This window comes from Podarcis raffonei, chromosome 2 (assembly GCF_027172205.1).
Source record: "Podarcis raffonei isolate rPodRaf1 chromosome 2, rPodRaf1.pri, whole genome shotgun sequence".
NCBI lineage: Eukaryota > Metazoa > Chordata > Lepidosauria > Squamata > Lacertidae > Podarcis > Podarcis raffonei.
Genome location: NC_070603.1, coordinates 11,703,340 through 11,730,156, shown reverse-complemented (window position 1 = coordinate 11,730,156; position 26,817 = coordinate 11,703,340). Strand labels below are relative to the sequence as shown.

General features: G+C 43.2%; 4 protein-coding genes across 8 annotated transcripts in view; all 4 read left to right on the top strand.

The window, feature by feature from the left end:
• LOC128406346 (homeobox protein Hox-D3a-like) overlaps window positions 1-26,817 on the top strand; it is a 90,630-nt gene that overhangs the window by 10,105 nt on the left and 53,708 nt on the right. The window contains exon 1 of one of the 4 annotated variants that reach the window (XM_053373697.1): window positions 18,112-18,339. The exons of 1 other annotated variant lie outside the window; for it this stretch is intronic. Coding sequence is in view for 2 of the 3 variants with exons in the window: in XM_053373666.1 (XP_053229641.1) it covers window positions 18,856-18,986 (131 nt within the window). In the remaining variant the exon portion in view is untranslated. Of the gene's footprint in view, window positions 1-18,111; window positions 18,340-18,654; window positions 18,987-26,817 lie in introns of those variants that run through there. 2 more of the 4 variants (XM_053373683.1, XM_053373666.1) reach the window with 2 other exon arrangements.
• The window catches only part of HOXC10 (homeobox C10), a 127,967-nt gene that overhangs the window by 70,248 nt on the left and 30,902 nt on the right, over window positions 1-26,817 (top strand). The window lies entirely within an intron of this gene.
• HOXC5 (homeobox C5) overlaps window positions 1-26,817 on the top strand; it is a 61,248-nt gene that overhangs the window by 16,179 nt on the left and 18,252 nt on the right. The window contains exon 3 of one of the 2 annotated variants that reach the window (XM_053373796.1): window positions 13,107-13,178. The exons of the other annotated variant lie outside the window; for it this stretch is intronic. The gene's annotated coding sequence lies outside the window, so the exon portion shown is untranslated. Of the gene's footprint in view, window positions 1-13,106; window positions 13,179-26,817 lie in introns of those variants that run through there. 2 annotated transcript variants of the gene reach the window in all.
• On the top strand, window positions 12,329-15,262 carry HOXC4 (homeobox C4). Its single transcript, XM_053373753.1, has 2 exons — window positions 12,329-13,383; window positions 14,041-15,262. The coding sequence occupies exons 1-2, from the start codon at window positions 12,831-12,833 to the stop codon at window positions 14,391-14,393; spliced, it is 906 nt and encodes a 301-aa protein (XP_053229728.1). The 5' UTR covers window positions 12,329-12,830; the 3' UTR covers window positions 14,394-15,262.

Below are 26,817 nucleotides of genomic sequence, written 5' to 3'. Positions count from 1 at the left end.
TGGTTGATTAGGATAGTTAATAAGCTATTTGTCCATCCATCCATATGACTATCTAAAATGCCTGCTTCAGGTTTTTTATTTTATTTTTTGGAGTCTAGAAAATGGGAAACAGTAATTTGCAGTAGCCAAACTTCCGATATCCAGTTCATTACATCTTCTGCAAAGTCTGTCTACATTTAGCCATCTAATAACATTAATATTAATATTATATTAATATTGTATAATGCAATACGCAAATAGTGGAGAGGGAGAGGGAGATGTGTGGATAACACCTAGACCTCACACACACACACGTATACAGAAATAGATTCATACAACTACCAATAGGCTCTATGTGATATTTCCTGAGAAGTACAGATTTTTCCCTATTCATGATTCAAAGATGCAAGTATAACATGGCGGAAGGGGGGGGGGAGGGGAAGCGAATCACTACTGTTGACCTTTCTATTTATTTTCTGAACAAGGCAGGATTAGAGTTTGCTTGAGTCTGGAACATAAACAGTTGCAGTAACATGAACTGTAATGTAATCTATAAGCATTTGCAGGAGATTTGCGAAGCCTCTCCAGCTGCATGCCTGTGGTAAAAGCACTCCTCTTGCTGTCTCCGTCTTTTCAAGGCAGGAAACTTTCTCCCCCCACTTTCTCTGTAGTCTTCTTCATTGCAAGAGGCAGGGTTCAAAAGGGGGCGGGGGCGGGGGGAGAAAGATCAAGTAGAAGACCCCTTATTTCGAAAGCTATGCCCCCCCTCCCTTAAACCCATGCAATTGTAGTGGTCTCTCTTCCACCCCATTGCCTCACCAGGTGGCCTATAATAATATATATACAGCCCCCACCCATCCTCTCAAATAAAAGCAAGGGGTAAGCTAGACTTTTATTGCAGGACCCTTTTCCACTCAGGAAAGGGAGTGGGTCATAAACGCAGGTAGGTGTCCGGTTTGATCTGTCTAATCGCAGGAAGTGGGGGCTGGAAAGATGGGTGACTTCGAGGTTGTAAATCCCACCAATCTGCCAGCTCTCTTTGCTTTCCCTTCCTTTCTCAGAGGTGCTTGTGAAAAGATGAAACAAGCAACCAGGAAGGGGGTGGGGGACGGCGGCAAAGGGGTGGGTGGGGTGCAATAAACCCCCTCTTAAGCTCTGGTGCAGAACGGGAACGGAACACCATCTTCCTCTTTACAGCCGCGCTTTAAACAAACACTTGTGTCTCCTGCCTTGGGATCTCAAGACAAGTTATTTGTAGTTTTGACTTCTCTTAAGGCGACGCATAATAAGGTTTAAGACCCTCGGTAGTTAAGATGGATGCGCTAAGGAGCTCTGCAGGCATTACGGCTCTCCCTTGGATGGGAACTTTATTTGCACTAAATACGGCACAAAAAGCGGAGAGACAGTGAGCAGAGCCTTTAAAACAAGTGGTCAGGCTAATACCTCCTGCGGGAGAGAGAGAGAGAGAGAGAGAGAGAGAGAGAGAGAGAGAGAGAGAGAGAGAGAGCTCTCCAACCACAAGGCATCGCTTGAAAATGTCCCTTTCCCTGGACTGAGATGGAAGATATAACCTATTGCGATTATTCACAACAAGGAAAGGCTTCCCCCCTCCCCTTTCCCCTTCTCAGTGGGAGCGAAGATGTTCCCAACCCTGGAGGGGAAGAGAGCCGGTGCGGGGGGTGAGGACAGGCAAATAGCAAAACGGCATTAGAGTTGAGACCTCACGAGGTTCACTGCCATCAAAACCTCTCCCCCCCCCCTCTCTCTCACACACACACGGGGGGGGGGGCTTCGTGTGTAACATCAACTACCCGCCTCGCGATGCTGAGAGCCAAACCTCCGTGGACATAGGCTCAGAGAAAGAGCGTAGGCTGTTGATGAGGGTATATTAGCTCACCTGATTAGAACACTGTAAATGAAGAAAACAAAGAGATGAAAGGCATCCCCTTTACTCAGGACTACTGATTTATGGGAGTGGGTGGGTGGACTGCTGTGTGCGGAAGGAATCACTCCCTTTCTATGAACGTTCACTACTTTCTAATTAGTCTGTCTGTCTATCTATCTATCTATCTATCTATCTATCTATCTATATCTATCTATTAAACAAGCTAAGCGACCCGACAACAGCAAAATTACTTTTTCTTTTTTCTTTTCTTTTTTTACGGAAAAATACAATTTCCATATGTTTTGAGGAGTGCTACTCTTAACAGCTTTTGAACAAAAGGCACTTCTTTCCTTCCTTAAAATGCCATCGCCTCAGTAACAGAAGGGTATGATTTGAGCTCCAACAGGTATTTTTACACTCTCGTTTACAGGAAATAAAAACAGTCCTGTTTCCTGTTGCTACTGCTGCTGCTGTTATTCACACTTAAAAGACCATCGCTGGTAAATACATGGAACACTCGGAAACTTGACATCTGGGTTCGTCAGTTTCGTAGGTCGACGGTCTGTCGAAACGAATACCTTCCAATGATGCTAATAGGAAAGGGTGGAGGATCCTAGGCCTTCTATAGGGGTCATCTATAGGCGTAGAAGCCATGTGTGAACAATGCTGTATCAGATCCCCCTGACATACTGCTGAGAACGCATATATGTATTCTGTTTTTTGGTTTTTTTTAATGGGGGAGACGCACTAAAGTGGACTGTTTTAAGGAGTAGCAGCTGCCATTGTGTTCTGTTATCCTTCTACTCAACTTACTATTATGTTTATTGTTTTCTCGCCCATCGTTGCAGCATCTTGGTATTCTGCATCCCAGGGTTTTGGATTCCCACAAAAGTTGGGGTTTGCCATTGTTATTTGGAGAAGCCCATATTCATGGCATTTGGGGGACATGATGAGAATGTGAAGATGCTTAGTATTTCTCCTTCTCCCCCACCCAAATAAGGCAACTGATTCTTTTTCCTTAATCAAGTCTGCAATGATGCATCAGAGGCCTGGTGGTGTATATCATTCCTGAGATTTCTCTTGTCTGACTTTACAGCTCCTTTAGCTTCTGTAGGCTTGACTAATGACAGCTGAAATTGACAAAGCCTGCAGAATTATAATCGCCAGCCTCAGCTGGGAGATAGTTATAGACCCTCCTACATTTATTTAACAACAAAACATTACCTCACCCCCCAACACATCAGCCTAAGTTTCTCTTAAGTTCCACCGCCTGCACTGTACTTACAGTTTACAGCCTTCTCTGAATTGCGGGAACTAATAAACGTTTTATTAAAAGGTTTTGATGGATTCACCTTTGGGATTAACTAAGATAATAGTTTATTGCACTGTGAAAGATTAAACTGAGAGTACCCTGGTGGGGAGAAAATAAACATTACAAATAACAAAGCTCCTCTTTAAGCATAATGCACCATTGTTCCCAGACTCAAAATATAACTCACATGATTTTTTTTTAAAAAAAGGAATTCAAATAGCGTTTGATATTAAAAGGTAATTAGAATATTCTTCCTAGGCAGTCACAAATATCTGTTTATGTATTTCACATCTTTCCTTGGTGGCTTTTTGGGGTGGGTAGGTGGCGGTGGGTTTGCAGTGTCTGATCGATCAGAAGATCAAATTAAGCCGGAATGATCATGGATGGGCGTCTTGTACATAGAAAGGGGAAGGTTAATGGACTAAAAGGATCCCAGAGTGATCATTCTGTAGATGGGCTCGATGTCTCCCTTGTAAAGCAGATTCTCCCACACATCCAGTCCTCCAAATATTTGCACTTCCATAGAACTCAGTAGAACCTACTCCTCTGCAAATAGATGGACGAGAGTCGCCTGGATTGCCTTAAAACACACATGAACGAATTTTAATGTAGGGTCCCGTTTCTCCACTCCTTTGCTGTCCATACTGTCAGAAATAATTAGAAAAATGGAACTTACCCAATGCATTCTAACGAGAGAGAGAGGGGTTCATTTACGCACATCCATGTTCAAAAATCTGGAGCCCTCTGTTGCTGCTTTTTTGTTGACGTTATTGTGGAAGTACCAAACAATATTTATTTTCAGTGTGCATGTAAAGTATATGTAATATAATAAAATCTATAGCCCTTTCCAGTATGTACACACGCACCACAGTTTAGCTACGTGTATGTATATATGAATCTATCCCAGAACGTGCCTCGTGGCACTCGTGTGTGCATTCACACGCCTGTGAATATAAACTGGAAAACGCAGGCATAAAATCATAGAAAACAGTCGTGTTGCCAACTATTTCTTTGAATAAGATAAGTGCCTACTTTCGCGAGGAAACTGGCATTCATTAAAGAAGCAAAGCAAAAACGCTTTTAGTAAGGGGGGGTGGCTATCCAATCCAAGCTTGGGAGCAAAATCTGGCAGGTCTCCCGCAATTAGGCTGTGCACACCTACACACGTTTCCCGAAGACCATTGAGATGTAATGTTTTCTCTGACCTTTACTTGGGGGAAAGTGAACAGCGCCAATTGCCCTCTATCCCTGCATAATATCCCGCAGCACCATATCCTATTGCTCTGTGCTTAAGGGTATCAGTTGCCACGCAGTTCCCAGGCATTCCTAAATCTTTCTAATCAGAAGTATCTAAGGGGAGACTCTGCTACAGCTTCCTGTTTGTGGACAGCATGGACAGCACTTCCCACGTGGAAGTGCCACCACCCCAGTGACACGGAGCATTCATGCTCTTTGTGGATAAAAGTTTGTAGTATGAATTTTACGTCACTGTAAGAGTTCATAGATCGATATAACCAATAAAATGCAGTCATTAAAGAGAAATCATATAGCATCAAAAATAGCCATCTAAAAGACCCTGCAGACATTGAACTCAAGGTTATGTTAGAAACTGGGTGAGCTGGTGGATTTCCATTTTATTTTCACACACACACATATATATTCCTGCTTTTCTTCTGTCATGGAACCTAAGGGGTCATGGCATACATGTGGTTTCCAGGTGGTCACCCATCCAAGAGCTGACCATATCCAGGCATGCCTTAGCAAGCTGGTGGCCTCATGGACCTTGAAACCAGTTACAGTGCTGTCCATCCAGAGACAGACAGTTGCTTTCTGTGAGAGCTGCTTCACATGAAGGTCCTGGTGAGTCTGCACATGGGTGTTCACCACTGGACAACTGGAACATCATGAGACGATTTACACACATCAGCTGAGACTAAGGACCACAGACAGAGCTTTCATATCCCCTGCCATTGTCTTTAAAAAAACACATAGTTTTCAATAAAGTCAGTTCAGACGTGCAGATACAGTTCTTCGCAGCGAGAGGCAGGGAAGGAAGCACAGGTCCGTGTGAATCAGCTTCCGGACTTCTCCAGCCACATGAAGAAGGAACCTCAATTTTCATTTCTCAGTATCCATTAAAAATGTAGCAAAAAACACTACAGCGCAAACCTATGAATGTCTACTCACAAGTATGTCCCGCTGTGTTCAGTGGGTCTTACTCCCGGGTAAGTGGGTGTGGGGTTGCGGTGTGACCTTTTCTGCTTTCCAACCCACCAATCCCAGTGTTTTTTTGGGGGGTTTTTTAATGTAGCAAATGTTCTGCTTTTTAAAAAGCCACCTCCTTTGCTGAGCCAGTCTTAGGTCCTGTAAAGCGTAGTTGTCCGCCCCTCCCCCCACCAATTAATATTATAACTGAGCCAAGGAAGGAATTATAAATCTGGGTGTGCTAATTCTTTAAAGAAAGCTATTGCCAGTGTCCTACACAGCAGTAGCAGCCTAATTTGTGTACGTGTTTACGCAGCGCATAATAAATGTCAGCTTCCCCCCGTGAATTTTCTCATGGACATTTAAGGAGTTTTCCTTCTCTTTTCCTGATTTCCCCTTTCCTCTTCTTTTAAGTCTCCTGTTTTCCTTATAAGCTACTCTGCGTGTCCTGCAACAGGGTGATAAGATATCCATCAGCGGTATTTATAGGGCTGGAATGAGGGGGTTCTCTGTGTTTCTGTAATTGGACGATTTTGAAATCCTTATCTCGGTTCTCAAAAGACAAAACCCTCACAGGTTTTCATTCTTCAGTGATGAGGGGATCGGCCCCTCCCCCAGAACCGGCATACTATGGAACTCAGCATTCGGAGTCAAAGTAAATACTATATATTTTAAGCTGTATAAAAAACCAGCACACAGTTCCTAAAGGAGGTTTAGGCGCAATCCTATACCATTTTACCTGAGAGCCAGTCCCATTGAACTCAATGGGACTTACTTCTGAGTAAGCAGGTATGAGCTTGCTTTGCTTAATGATCGACCGTCATGCAAACGATTCACAGCAAATTATACAACACAAAGAAATTTAAACAATTTTCTTTCTTGGCTTATTTTTAGTCTCTCCCCCCCATCCTACTCCGCCCCAGTGCTAAAACTAACATTAACATTTTAATACGTGTGGATTAACTGTTCAACCTTTTATTTAAAATCCATATGTAGTCATAAGGGATTTGGTATCATGTTTATTTTTTAAAAAAAAAATCGCTCACCAAGCTTAGCTGCATACAGTCTATTGTTAGCTATAGGTATGTCTATTATTATTATTATTATTATTATTATTATTATTATTATTATTATTATTATTAACAAAACACCCCAGTAAAGCAAACATGATTCCTACCCAGCTGAAAATTATTGTATGGACTCTCGGGTAGGGTCAGTCTTGAAGAGTTCATGAACTGAGGCTCTTCGGTTAGACCCCACAAATAAATAAATAAATAAATAAATAAATAAATAAATAAATAAATGGATTTGCAATATAGATTCGAATCTGGCTTCAGCTGAAAGGGTGAAGCAGGCGGGCTAGCGGGGAGGGGGGAGGAGAAGGCGGGCGGGGCGATGCTTTCGCCCAAATCAGATTTTGTTATTGTTTTGAGCGGGTGAAAAGGGTGGGATGGGGTGGGGGCGGGGGTGTAAGGAAAGGGAAAAGAAAAACCAACAATTTCTCCAGCATAAAAATGAAACATCATATTCGTTTGCCTTTGGGCTTCATTTTTCCCCTTCTACATTATAACTAGTTATTGAACTCGCTAGAAGATCTAAAGGCCATTTGCGAGGAGACAAATTTCAATGGAGGTTCCCCATCAATAACTCCTTGGCAGTGACCTATTGGATCAAGTCAAACAGTTGAGGTGAAATTCAGGTCACGCCGTCTAAGCAATATTAAAATGCGTCCACTTTTTAAAAAGCCACTTTCAACGAGATTTGAAGAAAATTGAATTCCTGGGAGAGGGAGGGAGGGAGGGGTAAATGGGGGCTGGGTGGGGGTTGGGGTGCTTGCGGAAGAGGGAAGGAGAAGATGGTTTGCATATATGTGCTTTTTCGAACAAACAGGAAGAGTTCGTTTTTAAGGGTTTTAAACGGAGGAATAAATATTTATAGGCTTTTGCTTTTTGGAGAACCTACAAGGGGTAATGCGTGTATATGTGGTTGTGGGTATTTTTATTTTTATTATTTTTTTTACTTCTGGTGACATGCTTTGGTTATTCAAATCGGTTTGCACCAACTCATTACTTTTAGTGACAACAGATTTAAAGAAAAATCAATTAAACATTTGCATATTTCTTTGCATAAATTAGACCTGTCTCTTTTCATTGTGGGGAACGGAGGGGGGGGAGAACACCCAATGATTTTGTGGCACTTTATGCTTTTGTTTTTAACTTTTGTTTCCAAATGAAAGTGTAATTAATTTTTTTACTGTTCCATGGTATCATAGAAAAACCAACTTTATAAAGATATACCCCCTCCACCAGAAAAAAGCTGTATTTTGACTCCCTTCCCCTAATACACACTTTTAAAATCCACTCTTTGAACTTCTTAGAGGATGTTGACATTTTGTAGAAGAGGTTACAATACACGCACTGAAGTTAGGAGCGAACCCAATTTCAAATTGCGGGGGGTGGGGGTGGGCGATGCAGAAAATACATTTTTGGATCTGGATATTTAGTCAGAAGGGAATATATATATTTATTATTATTCATTCAAGAGTAGCCTTCCTTCTCAGCACTGTATTTTAATACTATATATTTAAAAGCCTTATAATAATATGTGAGTAATAAACCGAATCTAAAACACTGGCGAGGGGGTGTGTGTGACTGTCCTCTCTGCATGGCCCCAGTGAATTTTAGTTGGACTGCAGCCGATTTTTTATGAACTGATCATTTTATATGTCTCCCCATTTTTTTTTAGGGGGAGGTAGTTATGCGTGTGACCTTAGCTAGGATGTGGCTTTCGTGACAAGGGGCTTCGTATTAGTATTATTATGATTACTAAACAATGAAATAGCAAAATCTCAGTGGCTAGGCACTCCCCCCCCCAATGCACAGATTGCAAATGGCTAGAGGTGTAGGTTACCAAGCGGTCAGTATGGTAATGGCTCGCACAATGAATCCGCGGGGACAATGAACACTTATTTTTCTTCCGTACTGTCAAGTAGGCGCTTTGTACTCAGAAATGGTCCTGAAAATGGTAACCAGATAGACACACCAGCTTTGCAACCCGCTTCTTGGCTAGGCTGGGAATTAAGGGCCAGGAATTATTTAATCGAGGTGTTGTATTTTCCTTTGCTATTGCCACTCAGAATGATGACGATGATGACGATGATGATGATAATAGCAATAATCCGGTTTTGCCGACATTGTTCTGCGGGTGGGAGAAACGGAGGCCAATCGGAGAGAAGTGGGAGGGGTACTGGAGAGACAAAAGAGGTTTGTGCCCCACTAATTCCCCCCCTTCCACACGTCCTCGGAGCCTTCTTTGAAAGAGACAATAAAAGGGAACTCTTCCAAACACTTAAGAGAGGAATACATGCCCCCCCCAATAGCTTTAAGAAAAATATAAACTTAAGGGACTAATGCCTATTTTAACAAGGAAAGCAGAAGGTCAGTGAAAATAAACTACAGGAATGAAGTGAAATAAAGAAAGAGCAATCAAGTCCAATGGGGGAATTTTTTTTTAAAAAAAATAAAAATAGAAAAGTGTATGATTAAATATGCAATCCTGTCTACACCTCCTGTGTACTTAAAAAACAAAACAAAAAACTTTCGCGTAAACATAGAGAGCCTTATTTTCACATTTTGCTTCTGGATCCTGTGTATACATTTACTCGGGGTAAGCGTCAATGAGTTCAAAGAGACTTACTCCCGAGTAACTGCATACAGCCTGGCTTTTTGCATACTTCCTCAATTTGCAGTGTGATTTGAAAGGAAGGGAGCTCTGTTGTTATGAAAGTTACTCAACTTCTAATGGATTATATGGCAAAGCTGCCCTTTCATTCATGTGCATCTACACAAATAATTAAAAGTGTAAATATCGAAGAGTAGGTTTAGGTGATTATTAGGATGACCCAGGAAAAGAAAAAAGCACCACCCACCAGGAATGCTGAACTACTTAAGAAGCTGGTGGTTCCAAGTTTCTAGCACGTTCTTACAGTAGGCAGTCTACTCAGGAGTCCCTTTTGAGTTCACTGGAAAGTAAGAGCCACAGAGTATATAGGCATTTACTTCCTACTAAGTGTGCTTAAGATTGCACCCTCAATTTGTAGATCTTCCTCTTCTCCCTCCCTCCCTCTCATATAATTTGAATTATGCTGAAATTAATTAATAATGGGTCAACTCCCTCCAATGTCCAGCATTTTAAAATCCCACCGAATTTAACTGCAGAGAGCTAAGTAGATGCTTAAGTGAGACAATGGGACTACGGAGAGAGTGTATGCAAGGTCCTTTAATCAATCAGTAAAAGGCTGTATAAATACTAACCACTGCTGCTGCTACTACTACTATTACCAGTAGTAGTAACAGCAGCAGAGCAACGCAAGGGGAGCTCATGTTAATGAAATCACGGTTATACATCTCATGGAATGAGGAAATAGTAGCTGTGGCAAACACGACCCCCCCTCTCTCTCTCTCACACACACAGAGTATCATAAAAACTCTGAGAATCCGCCCAGAGTTCAGTAGTAGTAATAGTAGTTGCAGCAGCCAACAGTACAATCACTCTGCCACTGGAAAGAACTAGACACGTGCCAACATTTTTCTGGACTGTTCACAATGATTTTTGAGGAAAAACAGCAAAAGGAAATAAAATTGCCTCAGCTATCCACGCGCTTTGGCCAGTATTATTCCTGTTAAGTATGCATGTCAGTTTAGACTACCAAAGTAAAATAAAATAAGAATGGCAGTTTCCCTTCTTATGAGTTGAACGGGCAGAATTAAATGTAAGAGATAACATGAACAGGAGTTGTAAAGCTTGCCTGGTGGGAAAGGCCAAAATAATACCTCTGACATTCATTTCTCTATTCTTAGACTGAACCGTCCTCTTCTTCCTCCTCTTCAGGAATGAACCAGTCCATAAGCAAACAGGTTGACAGTTCTCCATAGATGGACTGAAAGCTACCCATGTACGGTCCTTAAACAGAGATGGGGGGGGGGGCAACAGAATAAAGCAACAAGGAGGGACTTGCCCACTTACTTAGTGAATGCATTGATTATTATTATTAATAATAATAATCCAATAGGAACCATAAATGTTAATAGCTATCAAAAAAATGGAAGGTTGTCTTCCATAGCTCGGTTCCCAAAGCTGTGAAAGCGTGGATCCCATCTTGATAAAAGCAGGGGAATCCTCTCAGAAAATGCATGCCCTACCTGGAAAGGGCTTAGCTTGTTAAACGACTTTTTAGGAAGTCTTGACAGCTGCTCTCCTTTCCCTCACGCCACATCCATGAAAAACAAACAAACCCCAAAACAAAACAAAAAAGACATTCTGGAACACATCAGTGGGGGAGGGGAACACGCTTCCCACCTTCCCCCAGTACCACAAAGGCCACATTCTCCAGTCGTTCATATGCACCCTGTAGAATCGAAGTTGTGTGAGCGCCTCAATCACAAATTCGTCTCTAGGGGAGTATATGGACGACGCAGAGGCTTGTTAATGTCCGGCTTCCTTTGATTTCCCCTTAACTGCTAGAGTTATAATTAAGATTTCAGCTATCCAGGGGAGTGTGTGTTTGAGTTCCTTTAAAATACACATGCATTCTGAGGAAGGGCAAACAGATTCAAAGTGTGTGGTGGTGGTGGTGGGGCTTTGTTACAGCTAGATCGTGAATAAATAGTTAAAATAACAGGGAAGGTAAAGCGTGCTTCTGATAATAAAATCCACCATTGCTACTTTTTTCTTGGATAGAAGGAACAGCAGTCATCGCAAACACAAGCTCACACAAGCCCTTGCCAGAGAGAGAGAGAGAGAGAGAGAGAGAGAGAGAGAGAGAGAGAGAGACCTAACAATTTCAAGTGACTGATTTATGGCGTTTTACAGCCCCATAAAAACTGTTACAACCAGCCCAGAGCCTCCGACACCGCTGGCACATTTAGTCTAATAAATAAAACATAAACAGTTAACTTTATGTGTCACTTTTATTGTTATCAAGTAAAATATTGCAATGCCCTGCAAGCTATGATTTTCAACTATAATTGTTATCAAGCAGTACAAGGGATTAATCCGACTCTCTGTGCCCCATCTTCTTAATGTAAGCTATAGATAAAGCCCTTAACTGCAATAACTGCACTCTTTAAAATGTTTGCATCACAGCTTAGCTCCTTTAACCCACCCAGGGGTCTGTTTATACAGGCATATTGGGAGAGGGGGGGGGGGAGGAATTTAACAGCGCCTTCCTTTTTTTCTGTCCACCACCCCAAGCTCCACAAGGAAGTCAAATGTTCTGAATGGACTTTAGACACATGCTTTCCCATTCATCCGTGGCTATGAAGGGGAAATCATGGCTACAGTAAATCTTGTATGAGGATCCATATTTCTTCTTACCTACCTACCTGCCTCCAGACTGGATGGGAATGTTTGTGTGTGTTATCTTTTCCATAATCATAACAAAACCGAGCCTTCCATTATTTAACCCGGCAAGAACTGAAAAGCACATCTCTGCTAGTTCCCCACCACTACCAGCACCTCATAAACTTTGTCTCCCCAAAAAGGGTCAGCACTGGGTGGCTGGTGGTCTTGCCATCTGGCTGGCTGGAACTTCTACTTGTCTCAGCTCACAGGCACTAGCAGCTTTTCTTGCAGCCATAGCAGATCACCCTTAAGCAAAGGTTGATGAGCATTTCTAGAGAACTCCAAATGACGCAAAGATGATTTGCATATCCCGCTGCTCTTTCTCTCTCCCCCCCCCCCACTCCCCACATCTCCTTGCCTCCCAGGTAACCTGCCTCCTCCTTTGTGCCTCTTCAGCAAACAATTGGATTACAAATACTGAACTGCCTTCTAGTTTTCGGGTTGTTTGCATTGTGCGTAGGGGGTGGGTGGGGTGGGGGGGGGTGACTAGTACTGCAGACAATGACACTAACCATGTCCTGGGGGGGAGGAGGGAGGGAGGCGGGGGCACCTCATTTCCCCTGCAGCTTTTCTTTAAGGTGAAGCAAGCAGAACGATTTCAAGCATGCTTCACTATCTGCAGTGCAAAATGTTACTAGTTCTTCCAGATTAAGATTCATTTAGCTACTGGATCCCTACAAGAGAGGACTTGCTGTGTACCTGAAAAAGGGGGTGGGGTGGAGAAGAACACAGGAGCTTTCCCTGCACACCATCTGTCTGCCAAATAAATGAGTTTCCTTCCATTATCCTTCCATTCACTTACGTTGCCTTTTTAAGAAAAGAACGTTCTGTTTGGCAGCAAGAGAACCCCTTACACACACACACATACGCACGCGCACCTCTTTTTCTGAGTTTAAGGGGACCACACAAACAACAACAAGATCGCGCGCACACGCACAGAGGCACAGGCACACACTCGCGCACACACAAATTGGATACATTTTGAATAAGCTTTTGGTTCCTTATCCGGGGACTAGCTCGGCTGGCGTGATTGGCGCAAATAGTCACATGGTGAAACTAACTTTACGGGGTCGCCAGCTAGTAGGAGGGTTTTATGGAGCAGAAAAACGACAAAGCGAGAAAAATTATTTTCCACTCCAGAAATTAATGATCATGAGCTCGTATTTGATGGACTCTAACTACATCGATCCGAAATTTCCTCCATGCGAAGAATATTCGCAAAATAATTACATCCCAGACCACAGTCCGGAATATTACAGCCGGACTAGGGAGTCCAGTTTTCAGCATCATCACCAGGAATTGTACCCTCCACCTCCTCCACAGCGACCCAGCTACCCCGAGCGCCAGTACAGCTGTGCCAGCCTCCAAGGTCCCGCCAACCCCCCAGCGCATCAAAGGGGCCATGGACCACCACCCGGAGGCCACCATCTCCCCGAGAAACCACAGCAGCTCTGTGACCAAACGGCTCTCTCCAGCGCAGCCACCTCGCCAGCCCCAGCCCCTCCAGCCTGCAACCAGCAAAACCCCGAGCATCCTAGCAGCACGGCCACTAAGCAACCCATAGTCTACCCATGGATGAAAAAAATCCACGTCAGTACTGGTAGGCAACTTTTCTCTCTCTCTCTCTCCTCCCTCCCTTCCTCTCTCTCTCTCTCTCTCTCTCTCTAGTGTGTGTGTGTAAGTGCGAGAGAGGGAGAGAGAGGGTATGTGTGTTTTTCTCCCCTTCACACCATGCTTGCAAGCTCTCTCTCTCTCCCCTCTCACTCACTCACTCTTCTCCCTCTCTCGCTCCTTCTTTTTCCCATCTCCTCCTTTGCCTTCAACGAGAGTCTTTGGGTTAGCACAATTGAGCTGGATTTACGACTCCGAGTGGGTAATTACACCCACCATAAATTTTATAGCCAAGCTAGTCTGGGCAGCCCCAGCCATGTGGTTCGTTCTGTTATGTATGTGTGAAACTCCAAAAGGCTTCGCGAGGGGTGCATAAATAATTCAGGCTCTTTTCAAGCCAGGGAAACCCCTTCTTATTAGAAGAGAAAGTCTTGGGTTCTTTATAACCCATTTAGCTGATGACTTTTCTCTCTCTCTCCCCTCTCTCCTCTCCCCCCCTTTCTCTCGCTCTCTCCCCCTCTCTCTTTCCCCTGAGCCACTGGAGATCTGTCTTTCTCTCCCTGTGCATCTCTCTCTCCGCTCTCCTTCCCCTGCCTTTCTCTCTGTCTCTGTATTCATGCTCATCTTTGGGTCTTTTCCCCCCCAGTGAACCCCAATTACAATGGAGGCGAGCCCAAGCGATCCAGGACTGCCTACACCAGACAGCAGGTCTTGGAATTGGAAAAAGAGTTCCACTATAATAGATACCTGACGAGGCGGAGGCGCATCGAAATCGCCCACTCCCTGTGTCTGTCGGAGAGGCAGATCAAGATTTGGTTTCAGAACAGGCGGATGAAATGGAAAAAAGACCACAGGCTGCCCAATACCAAAGTGAGATCTACAGCTCCTACCAATTCTTCCACCAGTTCCATTCCTGCTTCTTCCAACGCGGTTGCTAGCGAAGAACATTCGCAAAGCTCATCACAGGACCAACGAGCAGAGGATATTACAAGGTTATAAACAAACAAACAAAAAAAGCAAAAGCAAAACAAACAAACAAACAAATACCCCCATTAAAAAAATGACTCTGATTATTTATAGAATCTAATATATATCTATATATTTTGGTTCTTTTTTTTCCTCGTAGTTTTTCCCGTGCTTAAATATATTAAGAAGAAAAAAAGAGAGAGGGGTGAAAAACCCCACACACAAAAGAATGAGGTCTTCCGCAAAGATCTCAAGCTTTAGGTGCATGTATTATTAGCATGAGAGAGGTCAGGTGAAATACCTGCTGGTTTTGTTTTGTTTTTTTAAAACGCAATTTTCAGGGTTTTATTTATTTTTTAAAAAGGGAAGGAGTGGAAGGATGAGCTATGTGTGTCTGTGTGTGTCTGTGTGTCTCTGTGCGTGTATGTTGGGGTGGGGAACACAATGTTCTGTTTTAGATGAAAAATCGGGGCATATGCTAATAATTACACAGGCAAGGGAAGAATGTAGTTATTTTGCTCTGTGCGTTTACAAATGGAGAACAAAAAAAAATGGACCATTGAAGGCTTTTTTCCTTCCTTTTTTTGGTATAAATGTAGGAGAAAGATTTTTTTTAATTAAAAAAACAAGGGGAAAAAACAGCACAGGAGCTAATAGTAGCTGGTAAACTTACGGTTTATTTCAATGTGAAGGACTCAAAGGAAGAGAGAGAGGAAGCGAGCCAGCGAGAAAGTTGGAAGGAAAAGTCAGTAGGTAGATTTTTTCCCCCGTTTTGTCGTGGTTCTTTGTGTTTTTTGGACATGATTTGACATGAACATTGTAAACTTGCAATAAAAGAGTTTTAGTGTATATGTGAAAGTCCCCTTGTTCAATAAAAACCAGTGAGTGTGACACAGATTTGACTTTGGAATGTCTGGTGAGTTATTTTTCTTCTTTGCTTCATACTATATAGGGAAAACGTGGGGGAGGGGGGTGGAAACGTGTGACACTGATTTCTTGAGCTGTGGATACTTTCTCAGCTAAGTTTAAGAGCTTGGGTTGGTTGTTTTTTTGTTCTTTTAAATACAAGGCTACCAGCGCCATAGTGCATGTCACTGAAGTCAATGGCAAATCTCCCATTGATTTTAGGGACTGTGGCTTGCACCCTCTGTACCCTGTGACATCACAGCATGTTTGACCTCAGATTCTACTAGGAAGTCCTAGCCCTGGGAGGTGTAAATGTGCATTTTAGGAGAAGACCTGTCCATAGAAATCAGGCTTTGTGTTGCTGTTGTTTCTTTTTTTTTTAATGCATCTGTCCTTTCCTGTATTTGAGCTCCTATCCATTTCTTTAGTAATAGTAATAATAATACAAATATTGGAGCTTTATTTACCCCTCCTTCTACTGCCTGTATAGCTAACAAGCCCTTATTCCAGTATGTTGAATAAATGCTTAACATTGTCACTGTTGTAGGTATTTTATAGAGATGGATAATAGAGAATTCAGGATTTGTTTACATCACCGAGGGAAGTAGAAAAGGGGGGCTGGGAAGAGTGTAATACAGATGTGTTTGCACAGTGAGCACTTTTAGTATGTACTATGCTTATATGTGTGGATAGGTAGATAGACAGACAGCCAGATTAGCAAGTTCCTTTTACAACTCACATTTTTCTACTGTCCTTGCCTCAAAGTGGCAAAGCATGTGACTGAACTGTGCTTTCGTTTATACCTCTCTTAGAGGCTTGTTTAATGTCGTTTGGTTGTATTTCATAAATATTCTAGCACCCCAAACTAGAAACCAGTTAGTCTGAAGTAGCAGGATCTAGTCCAATTTATTTGCTATTGATTTCAATGAAATTTCAGGCGCCTTTAATAGACTACTTACAGAGAACTAAGTTGTGGGTTGAGCTGTATTGCAGTTCCCTGTTATGGGTATCAGTAAACAGCCAGGCAACTATATTCTGTAGGTGGAAGCAGAAGTTCTGAAAAGTGGCAGGGGGGTTGAAGGGGAGTTGGTTCCGTCACTTTATCTTACCCCCTCCCTCAGTTATCAAGACAAGCAGATCTTTTCAGCACCCATGGTAGAAGGAAGAGGCAGGGAGGTACGAAATGATTGACAAGATACAGATTATGGGAGCGATCTACATCTCATTCAAGTTAATGCAGAACTTCTATTGATTTTAAACAGGCCAGAATTACACATAGTGGCTGTAATCCAGATCAGTTTAGAAGCTAATGGTCAAAGTGTCATGGGTATCAACCAATCAGGATGACTCTTCTCTGCCTGTTAGTAGTATTCCTTTGAAGAAACTGTCTCCTTTTGCATAGTATGAAATAAATCCATTCATTAACATAATAGCTGGTCATAAACCTTTAACAGTGTTTTCACAATTCCAGTTTTTCGAAGCAAGCGAGGGGAATGTTGAGTGTGTATGTTAGCAATTGCTTTGAATGTTTCCTTATCACTCTTGGGCCTGCTAATTCACCCTTACTACATTAGGTCAAGTGAGGGGAAACAGGAATCTCACTCACTTATTTTAGAGAATACCTTTACTGAACGTAGTGGGATTTACTTCCGAGTAAGCATGCATAAAATAGGGCTGCAAGTTAAATCTCTCAGGTGTCTGTCTGCTTGTTTATCTGCCCTTCTGTTATACATACAGACTTAGTCTCCCTACTCTCTTGCTAGGGCAAGAGAAAAGAGAATAGCAACCAGTCTCCCCCACCCCATGGTTTTTACACACCCACACAAACACAAGCACTCTGTGCATATAAATGGTAAAGAGAACAAAGGGAGGGGGAATCCTAACCTAGGAATAATGGTACTGCCAACTGAATGGCCATATGTTGCAAAGCTGATCTTCAAACTCTGACACACACACGTGTGAAATTTACAATAGCTTCTACTGCTAGTGACTTGGTAAACTATGTGTGGGTGTGTAGCTGTGCTAAACTTTTTTTTTTTAAAGTTTCACACCCACACACCCTGCCTGCAGAACTTGATAAATTATAACCAAGTGTCTGTGAGAGAATCAGGATGAATATGATAGGACTTTGTGTTGCGTGCATTCTCTATGTCTGCCTAGGAAGCCCGGAAAAGGAGGCATCAATCACATTTGCAACTGTATAGTTTGCATATTCGATTAAAAATACCAGCAAACTCTCAGTAACTTCATATTTAAATATATGACCATATATTCCTTTCCACGGTTCTCTACTCGCCCCCAACTTTATTTTATTTATTTTCCTCCTGGTGTTCTCTTCAGTGTTTACTTTCTGCAATCTGGTCACCCTCCTGTTTTGTTTTGTTTTTGTTTCTGGTTTAATAATTCAGATTTCTTCAGCATCTGATTTGGCCTTTAGACTTGGCCATGACACAATTCTTCTAGGGTAGGGAGATTATGAATGAATTATAAAGGCAGGCAGCAGGGGCAAAAGAAACGGGGGGGGGGGAGGTGATGAGATACAGCCTGCCCCACCGTCTCTCTTCACCCATTTTGCTCTTTCTCTCCCCATTCTTTTTTTTAAAGCTTTTTGACGCCTCCATGTTGAGAGCCTGAAAGCTACTTTATTGAAGTTCGGGTAAAGGGGGGTGGTGGAAAGTAGGTTCACCCAGAGGACAACTTTTCTACGCCAGCAGTTTTATTCTAGCCACTCAGGCTGACCTCCGAGCCCCCAGTGACCTAAGTAAGTCTCCCAACGTGTACCTTCTCTGCGCCCTACACACATTTAAAGGCATCGCCACTGTTTGGACTTTTTTTTATATAATTACCATAGTAATAGAAGGCCGGGTGGGTGGGGAGGGCGGCCGGGAGAGAGTGAGGGTTTGGGCAGATTCAATGCGTGTTATCTCATTGTGTTGTCACCAAAATAACCCCAGAGAAAAGAAGGCAGGGTGAAGTTTCGGCCAAGCCTCCCTTCTCATTTTCCCGCCTTCCCATAGCTTGGAAGATTTCCCAGCTGGCTATCCTATGGCAAGAGCGAAGCTCCCCACGCCAAGTAAGTTTCCTTTAAAAAATTTTCTTTTTCTTTTAAAGCAGTTTAAAAACGCATGGCTATGATGGCGACGATAGTTGCTTCTTCTTCTTCTTTTTTTTAAAAAATGTCTCCTTTAATGGAAAGGGGTAAAGTGGGGAAATCTGCTAGTCTATTCAGGTGCTACCAGGCGCTCTTGATGGTTTCTGTAGGGACAGCCCAAAAGAGCTACATTTCCTCTGGCAGTAGGAACTGGAAAAGAAAAGTTGTGAGGGATCAATGTTCTCTGTTGATGGCCGTTCCACACTATGCCTCGAAGGACAGAACGGGTGGGTCACACCACCAGTAGCGTGGTTGGTCTTTCCATAGGCTCCTCTTTCAAACCTGATGGACTTGATGTTCAGTGCTCCTAGGTCTCCTGGGGAGCTCAAGACTCCAGTCTTGGCAGGGCTTTCCAGGAAATCGCTCCCCGCTCCACCGAATGGATGGATCGCCTCTTGATACCAAAGTCTGTGCTCCTTCCTTGCCCCCACTTGGGGCATGGCACCAAGGGGCTGGGCTCCTCTACTCCTCTCGAATGGCATCGATTTCGCTATTAAATCATGCCCGGATTATTGTTCTTCACTTATCTTCTTGAGCCAAAAGAAGAAGAAGGAGAAGTCAGGCGAAAGGTGAGAATGTTTGTGGAGGGGGTGTCATAAGCTCCTCGGAGCCTAGAGACTTGCTCGGGAGCGCTCCAGTGAGTCCCTGACGCCCAGTTTGTGTGAAGTCACACTGATTATAAGTTGTATTTCTTCCTTTTTTGAATAAATAAATAATAAAGTAAGTAAGTAAGTTTTGGTGATGGAAACCAATGCTTCTTCTAACAGCAAGGAAGCAGCAGTGGAGGAAACACAGGGGCTTCGGTGGCCATAAAATAATGCGTTAGAAAAATTCTCTCCCTCCCTCCCCCCCCCCCCACGATGGGCAATGGGACTTCCAAGAGGCCAAGGGTGGTGGTGATGGCGGTGGAGACGCTGTGTTCCCCATTCCCTTTTATTTCCAGTGGCTTCAAATATTGTTTGGAGAGGTAATTCTCTGAAAGGGGGCAATTGCAAAACAAACAACAACAACAAAAAAAACCTTATTAAAAAACTGGATGGGATGTTTTCAACTTAAGACACAATTACATGTGTGCGCTTAAACCCCCCACAACCCCCCTCTCCATTCTCCCTCTCAACAAGCCCCCCCCGCAGTGCTATAGGATAAGGTACCGTGGCTTAGCTCCCTAAGCTGCCAGTTAGCAAATTATGTCTCAGGATTTTTCCAGTCTCTTATCTTCTCTAGTTTCTCTCTCTCTCTCTCTTGTCTCTCTCCATGCAGTTCATATGAGAGAGAGAGAGAGAGAGAGAGAGAGAGAGAGAGAGAGAGAGAAATGTTCAAGTACGCTGTTTAATTGTAATTAAAAGACAAACATTCCGCCAGGGTTAAATGAATGAGTTACGGGTTTCTAACCATAACTGCCAGCAGCTCCAACATGTAACTTATATTTATTGTGGTCTCGTATATCATTATCCAGAGATATAGTTTTATGTACTTCCTAATCTGTCGCCTTGATTTATTTTGATGGGCAAGGTACCAAACCAAACATTTTGGGACTTTAGTGAAAGACTAGTATTTCCTTGCAAACAGCCAACCACCCTTCTGTTAATGGCATCAGCAATTTCTGGCAAAGGCCACTTTCTTTGTTTTCTTTTTTCCTTTTTCTATATGTTAAAAAAGCGTACTTAACAACAACCAAGAGCCAAATGTTGATGCTGGCTGGTTTCCTTTGTGGAAAAGCATATGTATTAGCTCTGAGGATTTATGCAAGAATGAGGCTTCAGAAAACAAAGGATGATATTTATTTAGGAGATCCAATACAGACATGCAAAAGGAAGCATTCTCTCTCTCTAAACCACTATATTCTCTCTCTCTCTCTCTCTCTCTCTCTCTCTCTCTCTCTCTCTCTCTCACACACACACACACACACACACACACTTTCAGTATATATATTTTTGTGTGTGTTTGCTTATATATGCCCCACTTTTTCTCAGCATAGTGAAGTTCCTTCTCAATTTACCCTCCATCTTGTTATTCTGGATTCCCCTGCTTTCACCCTTTAAGAAGGAAGGAAAACTTGCAGCTTAAATGCCAAAATATACATTTGCTTAGTAGTATTTATCATTCTTTTAAAAATGAGCAAGACCAAATGCATCCCCTTGAAGTCAATGGGAAAACTCTCCTTGATTGGTGTGGATTGCGCCCACTAATTGAATGATATATCTTCAAAAGCAATGAAACAATATATAATACAGTGCTTATATAGGTCGCTACAGTGTGCATAGGGCTATATGAGACACATACACCTTGAAAGAACCTAGTCCATCAGATGCAGAAAGATGCACACATACACACACATTGTTGGCACTATTAGGCAGGGTAATGGAGAAACACAGTTTATGGCTATCCCAGTTATGTGTACTTGCCTCAAGTACCAGAGTTGTCTAGACCAGCAGTGGGCATATGTAGGTTCCTAAGATCTACTTGGCCTTTTCTGAACTTGATCTCCAAGATCTACCTAGCAGAGCCATGTGCAACAGGATTAAAGAACAGGTGTGCCTCTGGACACATTCTGAGTCTAGAAATTGGTTTCCAGCTTCAGAATTCAACTGAGATCATAGTCTTGACACGCAAAGGCCTGCTCCTTTCTTCAACCTAATTTAGGTAGCCAAAGTCATTTTGTTGCTGCTACTATTAAAATATTGAGAATCAGAAAGCCACACTTAGCTACCCTGAAAATCAGACAAATCTCTACCCTTTGCCCATCCCTGATCTAGAGATCCAGTGGTTCAAACAATAGAACGTTCAGAACCCAAGTTGCCTAACAGGGCTGAACCATAATGCATCTAATCCAGAGGCCACCCAGATACCTCTGGGAAATGTGAAAATTACGTTTGTGAAGGATATTTGGTGTAGGACTATAGCTGAGTGGTAGTGCGCATTCTTTGCAGTTGGAAGTCTACAGGTTCAATCCCTAGCACCTCTAGATAGGGATGAGAAAGCCCACTGTGTGAATCCAGGAAGCCACTGCCCATTTGTATGAACAAGTATTGATGGTCTGATGGTATAAGGCAGCTTCCTATGTTACTGGCATATTGTATTCAGCAATATACTGCTCCTGTTCATGGAGTTTCCACATTAGCTACATTGTGACCAATAGCTATTGATGCATACCCTCACCATGAATGTATCCTCTTTTTTTTAAAAGCCCACCTAATCTAGTGGCCCTTCCCCCATTTTATGGAGGCCTGAGTTCCATATTACGTCCTTTTGATTGTCCTGAAGTGACACAAGTCCACTTTTTCTGGGTTCCAGTATTATGAAAACAATGAAGTCTCTACCCACCCTCTTGACACTGTCCATAAACCTTATAAACCTGTAAAATCATGAAAGGTCCGAATTCCCCATCCCTCTCCTCCCAGAAACAATAAGATACTAAAGGGGTGAGGATGAGCAGAGGAAAAAACACAAGTTAATGCAATTTGTATGGGTTCTTTTCTATCCCTTCCCACATTTGCAGGCCTTCATAAACCAAACCATTGCCTTTACTTGTTAGCACCAGATGAAGAATTCTTCTAAGAGGGAGACAACTCAGAAGAAGAAGAGAGAGAGACCAATATAATTATTATTTGAATTTAGATTCTCCCCCTTTTTAAGAACAGTAGCACATTCTTTTATGAATGTGTTCCTTTTTCTTTGGGGATGCGTGTGTGTGTGAGTGCACACACACACAATATCACAACACTGGCATTTCATGAAATGCCAGTGTTGTGATGACAGCTTAGTGTGGACATTTATTCTGGTGCCTCCTGTCAAATCCTCCCAGCTAGCACTTCTCCCTCATAGGAAGATGCCATCTTTTTTATACCTTGCTTGTTATAACCGAGTACCCAGAGTTACCAGGCTGGTCGCCGGTGCTAGAGAAGCTAGAATGCTGAGCTTTGATTGAACCCTATATGTCTGATTCGGTTGCGGGATGGCCATTCTTCTGTTCACCCTTCACAACCCATTTATGGCGAGTTTTCTGGATATTAGCCGACCGATCCCGAAGCAGTACCTACTTCCTGTGAGTTTAGGATCCTTGCGCGCCCTCCTTCACCATGATGGGACCAATCGTAAAGGCAGAGTATCCTGTGCATGCTTGATCGGGCTTTGGTGGTCCCCTGCCAGGCTCACATTGACTTCGGAGAGACGCGAAGTGACTGAAGACAAAAGGCATTGCTGAAAACAACCGCAGTTAACCTTTGAAACAAGCCTCGCCAAGAGAGTTTTGTAAATAGAGGAGATAAGAAAAGGGCGATTACTAGAATTTTAGATTAAAGGCTTCTTAGCCTGCCAGAGTCAAATATTATACCAGTGAAGAGGGCATTGATTCCAAGTTCTCCCAAAACATGGGCAAGGCAAATACTCTTTTCAGTGCCCTCCAGTGTTTCTTACCTACGTGGGGATGCCGCTACTGACACCACTCGACCCACAGAGCGTTTCCTGGCCTCCATTAGCCTCTCCGCCCGCGGCCTATTTCCGAATGCTAAAGGGTGTCGTGCCCCAAACAAACTAGGCACCCCTAAAAACTACAGTTTTTTCTCTTCCATATAACAATAAGGCAGCCTTTAGATTCCATAACGTAGCATAATGTTTAGGCTTTAGGATGCATCGTCACAAATAATTATTTCAACAGTTGAACCGAAAGACTGGAAGCATTCGGGCCCAACACAACTTTTGCAGACTCTTTCCTTCTTCTCTCTCGCTCTGAATGTACAATCTGGATTTATTAGCCGCTCCACATACAGGGTCGTCTGCTATATGTGTGTGCAAGCGTTTGTGCATGATATACATAAAGATATATATATATATATTATTGTATGCGTAGAATGTGCATGTCTACAACTGAAGTAAAACAGAATATTTATGTTTCCAAACGTCGGAATCATTTCGCTTTATGCATGCCTTCGAAAAGTGAGCAAGGATTTATAACCACCGTATATAGTCAGACCTGCCTATTTGTCTATCCGTCCATCTATGGCCCTTTGCTTAACATGCTTATAAAATGTGTCCATAAAGAGAGACACCTCCTCCACCACCTTTCATCCACCCAGCCAAACCCAGCCAACACTGGCGTTATCATCCGCCCAGAAGGACACAGCAGGCATCCGATCCCGCGGATTCAGCTCTGGCCCTACCAAGGGGCTAGAGGGGAGTTGCTCCCGAGCCTGACTTCCTCCTCAAATCCTCCCGAACGGCACCTCTAATAAATATTTAAAGAAGCCCTCCTAAAATGTTTACTCGCGAGTTTGCCTTTTCTGCTCAAAGCTAGGTCACGACCCCGAATTTGGACAGCAGAACAAAGAGAGGGTTGACGAGGGAACGCGCGTCTTGTTGTTGGGCAGCGACATCATCTCGGGGCGATTGTTTGGAGCAGCAGGTTAATTTACTTGTTTGGCAAGAACTCTAAAGTCTGGAAGCAGAACTTTTAGCCAGGGTCTGTCGTGATGGAGGGATGCCTGAAAATCCTCCCTTCTTTTGAGATTACAGAGAATGCTTGTGTATTTGTGTATGTATGTATGTATGTATGTATGTATGTATGTATGTAATATTGTAGATAGATAGGTATTTTTAAAAAAAGAGAAGGAAGGGAAAGACCTACTTTAATTAATTAGTAGTTCTATCTGCAACTAACGAAAACCATTACATGGCATGGTTATAACAGAGTCACTGGACAGTTGGCTCTTGAACCTTTAAAATAAAACTAAAGTCACTAAAGTCATTGGGACTTACTACTAAGAATATTGAGGGACGGGGCACTGGACACATTGGAGGGAACGATAGGGTTTTCTTCTGAGTAAACAGGGATAGGATCAGGTTGCACTTGCTTCTACTTGAGAGTAATACCCCGGTAGACCTCAAAGTTGATTCCGCTGATAGCAAGCAGGACCTGCTTGGGAATAAAATGTGGAGGATGTAACGCCTTCAAGGCTGTTCAGCTTTCGGGTCTTGGGATTGGGACATTGCACCCTGAATCCTAGTTAGATACAGTAGAGCGTGGACCGGGCAGTTCTGCAATTCTCCCAACACCTGCTCTAGCATACAACAAATGCCCCTTTATCGGATCAGGCTTACTCCCATGCAAGTGTGTGGAAGATTGCCGTTTTCATTTCCATTTGATTTATAGTAGATTTGGGCTTTCTAGATCCCTCGCATTTTATTTAAGACATGGCTGACTGCATCCTCAGACTTCGTTCGAAACATCTTGGCAGAAACAAGCCTACAAACCTAGACACCTTAACCTGGGAGTAAGTCCAGCTTCATTGAACTCAGCGGGTCTTACTTCCGAGTAACCATGGATCGGCTCCGGCTCTGCGTCCCTTGGAACTTACCTCCAAGGAAGTTTGGGGCAGGGTATACCAATCCACCATTCTGAATGGTTTGTAATGAGAAACGTGACATTATTTAAAATGGGTATGAAAGTCTAAGTCTCCTCTCAGGCTGTTCTGCAAGTCCTTGGTCTCCCTTAAGGTTGCATTCGGCTTATTATTCAGCTATAGCGTGGTCTTTAAAGGCTTCAGTCCTAAATCCTATTGAACCACATTGAACAGCCATAGGGTCGGACTGCAAGGGAACAGTCAGGTCATTCTGTGGGTCTTCCGTAGCACATGAAATGTGTGTCTGTGTTATTTAGGTTGGATCCCTTCAAAATACACATGGTAATCTGCCTGCCTGCTATGGATAGTCATCACCAACTTGTCTCCCCAGTTTAAGAAATTGCAGTTTTCAGGCGATTCTCTCCCCCCCCCGCCCCGCCACAAGTAGTGATTGCAATTGCATTTTGTTTCCATTTGGTTTCATTACATTTTCTAAAGCTTTGCGTTTGGGAATTTGCCTCTGTGTAAAAACTTCCAAAGGGAACAGATCCAAAAGCTGCCTTCAAAGTTGCATAAAATTTATTCAGCAGCTTTTTCCTTTTTTTTTAAAAAAAGTGCCAAGTTAACAGCTCTCTTTGCAAGGGCCTTTGCGAGCGACCGTATATCTTCCTCCTGTCTCTTGAAAGCGATCTCTGGGTATGCAGTTGCCTGGATTAGCCCCTGGCTCTGCGTGGAGCAGGCGCTATCTCGGAGGGGAGCAGAATGAAATGTGCTAAGCGGTTCAGATCCTGGGGATGAAAAGGAGTCTTGGTTTGTACACGTCTTTAATGGTTGGCAGTGTTTATTTCCAGAATAATTGGGGAGGGGGTGCTGGGCGGACGGGAAGGCAGTGTGTGAATTTGAAAGGGACGCTCCGGCAGCAGAAGCAAAAGAAGCGAAGTGAGGTTGCGATTCCAAGCGAGACTTATTCGGAAGAAAAAGTTGCTCTGTGAAATCGGAGGGGCAAAGTTATGGAAGTTTTGTCCTGTTGATAAACCTCAATGGGACGTTAACTACTAAGGGGGGGGGGGAGATAGGGGAACGATCCCTGACAGAAATAGGGGCCGATACTAGGAACTTCTACTCTGAAGTCCCGTCGACTTCAGTTGGACTCAACCTTCAATCAATTGTACCTTGCAGCGCAATCCTGTGTATGCCTACTCAGAAGTAAGTCTCCCTGAACTCAGAGAGGCTTACTCCCGGGTAAGTGGGCACAGGAGTTGCCGTCTTACTCGCTTTTAAAACTCTGTGATTTCAAGAGGAGGGGAGGGAAAGTGGATCGATTTCTCCCGCTGAGATCCTATAAAACTTAAAAGGTGTTTAACCGCGGCTCTTAACGTTAGGAACAAGGTCATGCGTATGTATAGATAGATAGATGATAGATAGATAGATAGATAGATAGATAGATAGATAGATAGATGATAGAAAAGTTTTTGTCACACAGATCCACAATTCAGTAAAGCCTAAATCCTGGTTTCTCGCTTCCTCTTTAAACCGGATTGTAGACCTCAACCTAACGCAAAGCTCGAGGGGTTTGGGGTTTCTGTGGATGGGGGGCAAGGAGTAATTAATGTTTGACTGATTAAAATCCTCATGTTGCGGCTTAGCTGAATTGTGGATCGCGCCGCTTGCAGAAAACACACAATATCTACCCGCCGCCGCACCACATTTCCGGGACCGACAGAAAGGTTGCATCACGGCCAGCGCTTTAAACCTTAGCAAAAGAATATGTAGAAAGCAATATATAAACATATTGAACAGCACGATCACTGAACGCAAATCGGTCTGAAGAGTCTCCTGCCCTATATATTTATATTGGACCAGATCGAGGAGCTCTGGAGAAGGTCACGGTTCTCTCTCCCTAACCTCCCATTCCGCTTTTCCAGGCTTGTTGTTAAGAAAGCGCCTTGTTGGTGGTTCTTTCCACTAGATATTCTCCAACCACACCCGAAGAAATACAGTCGTTCTCCGGTGGTGGTGGTGAGAATGTTTATTCTCCGAGGGCAAAAAGCACAGAGGCGCG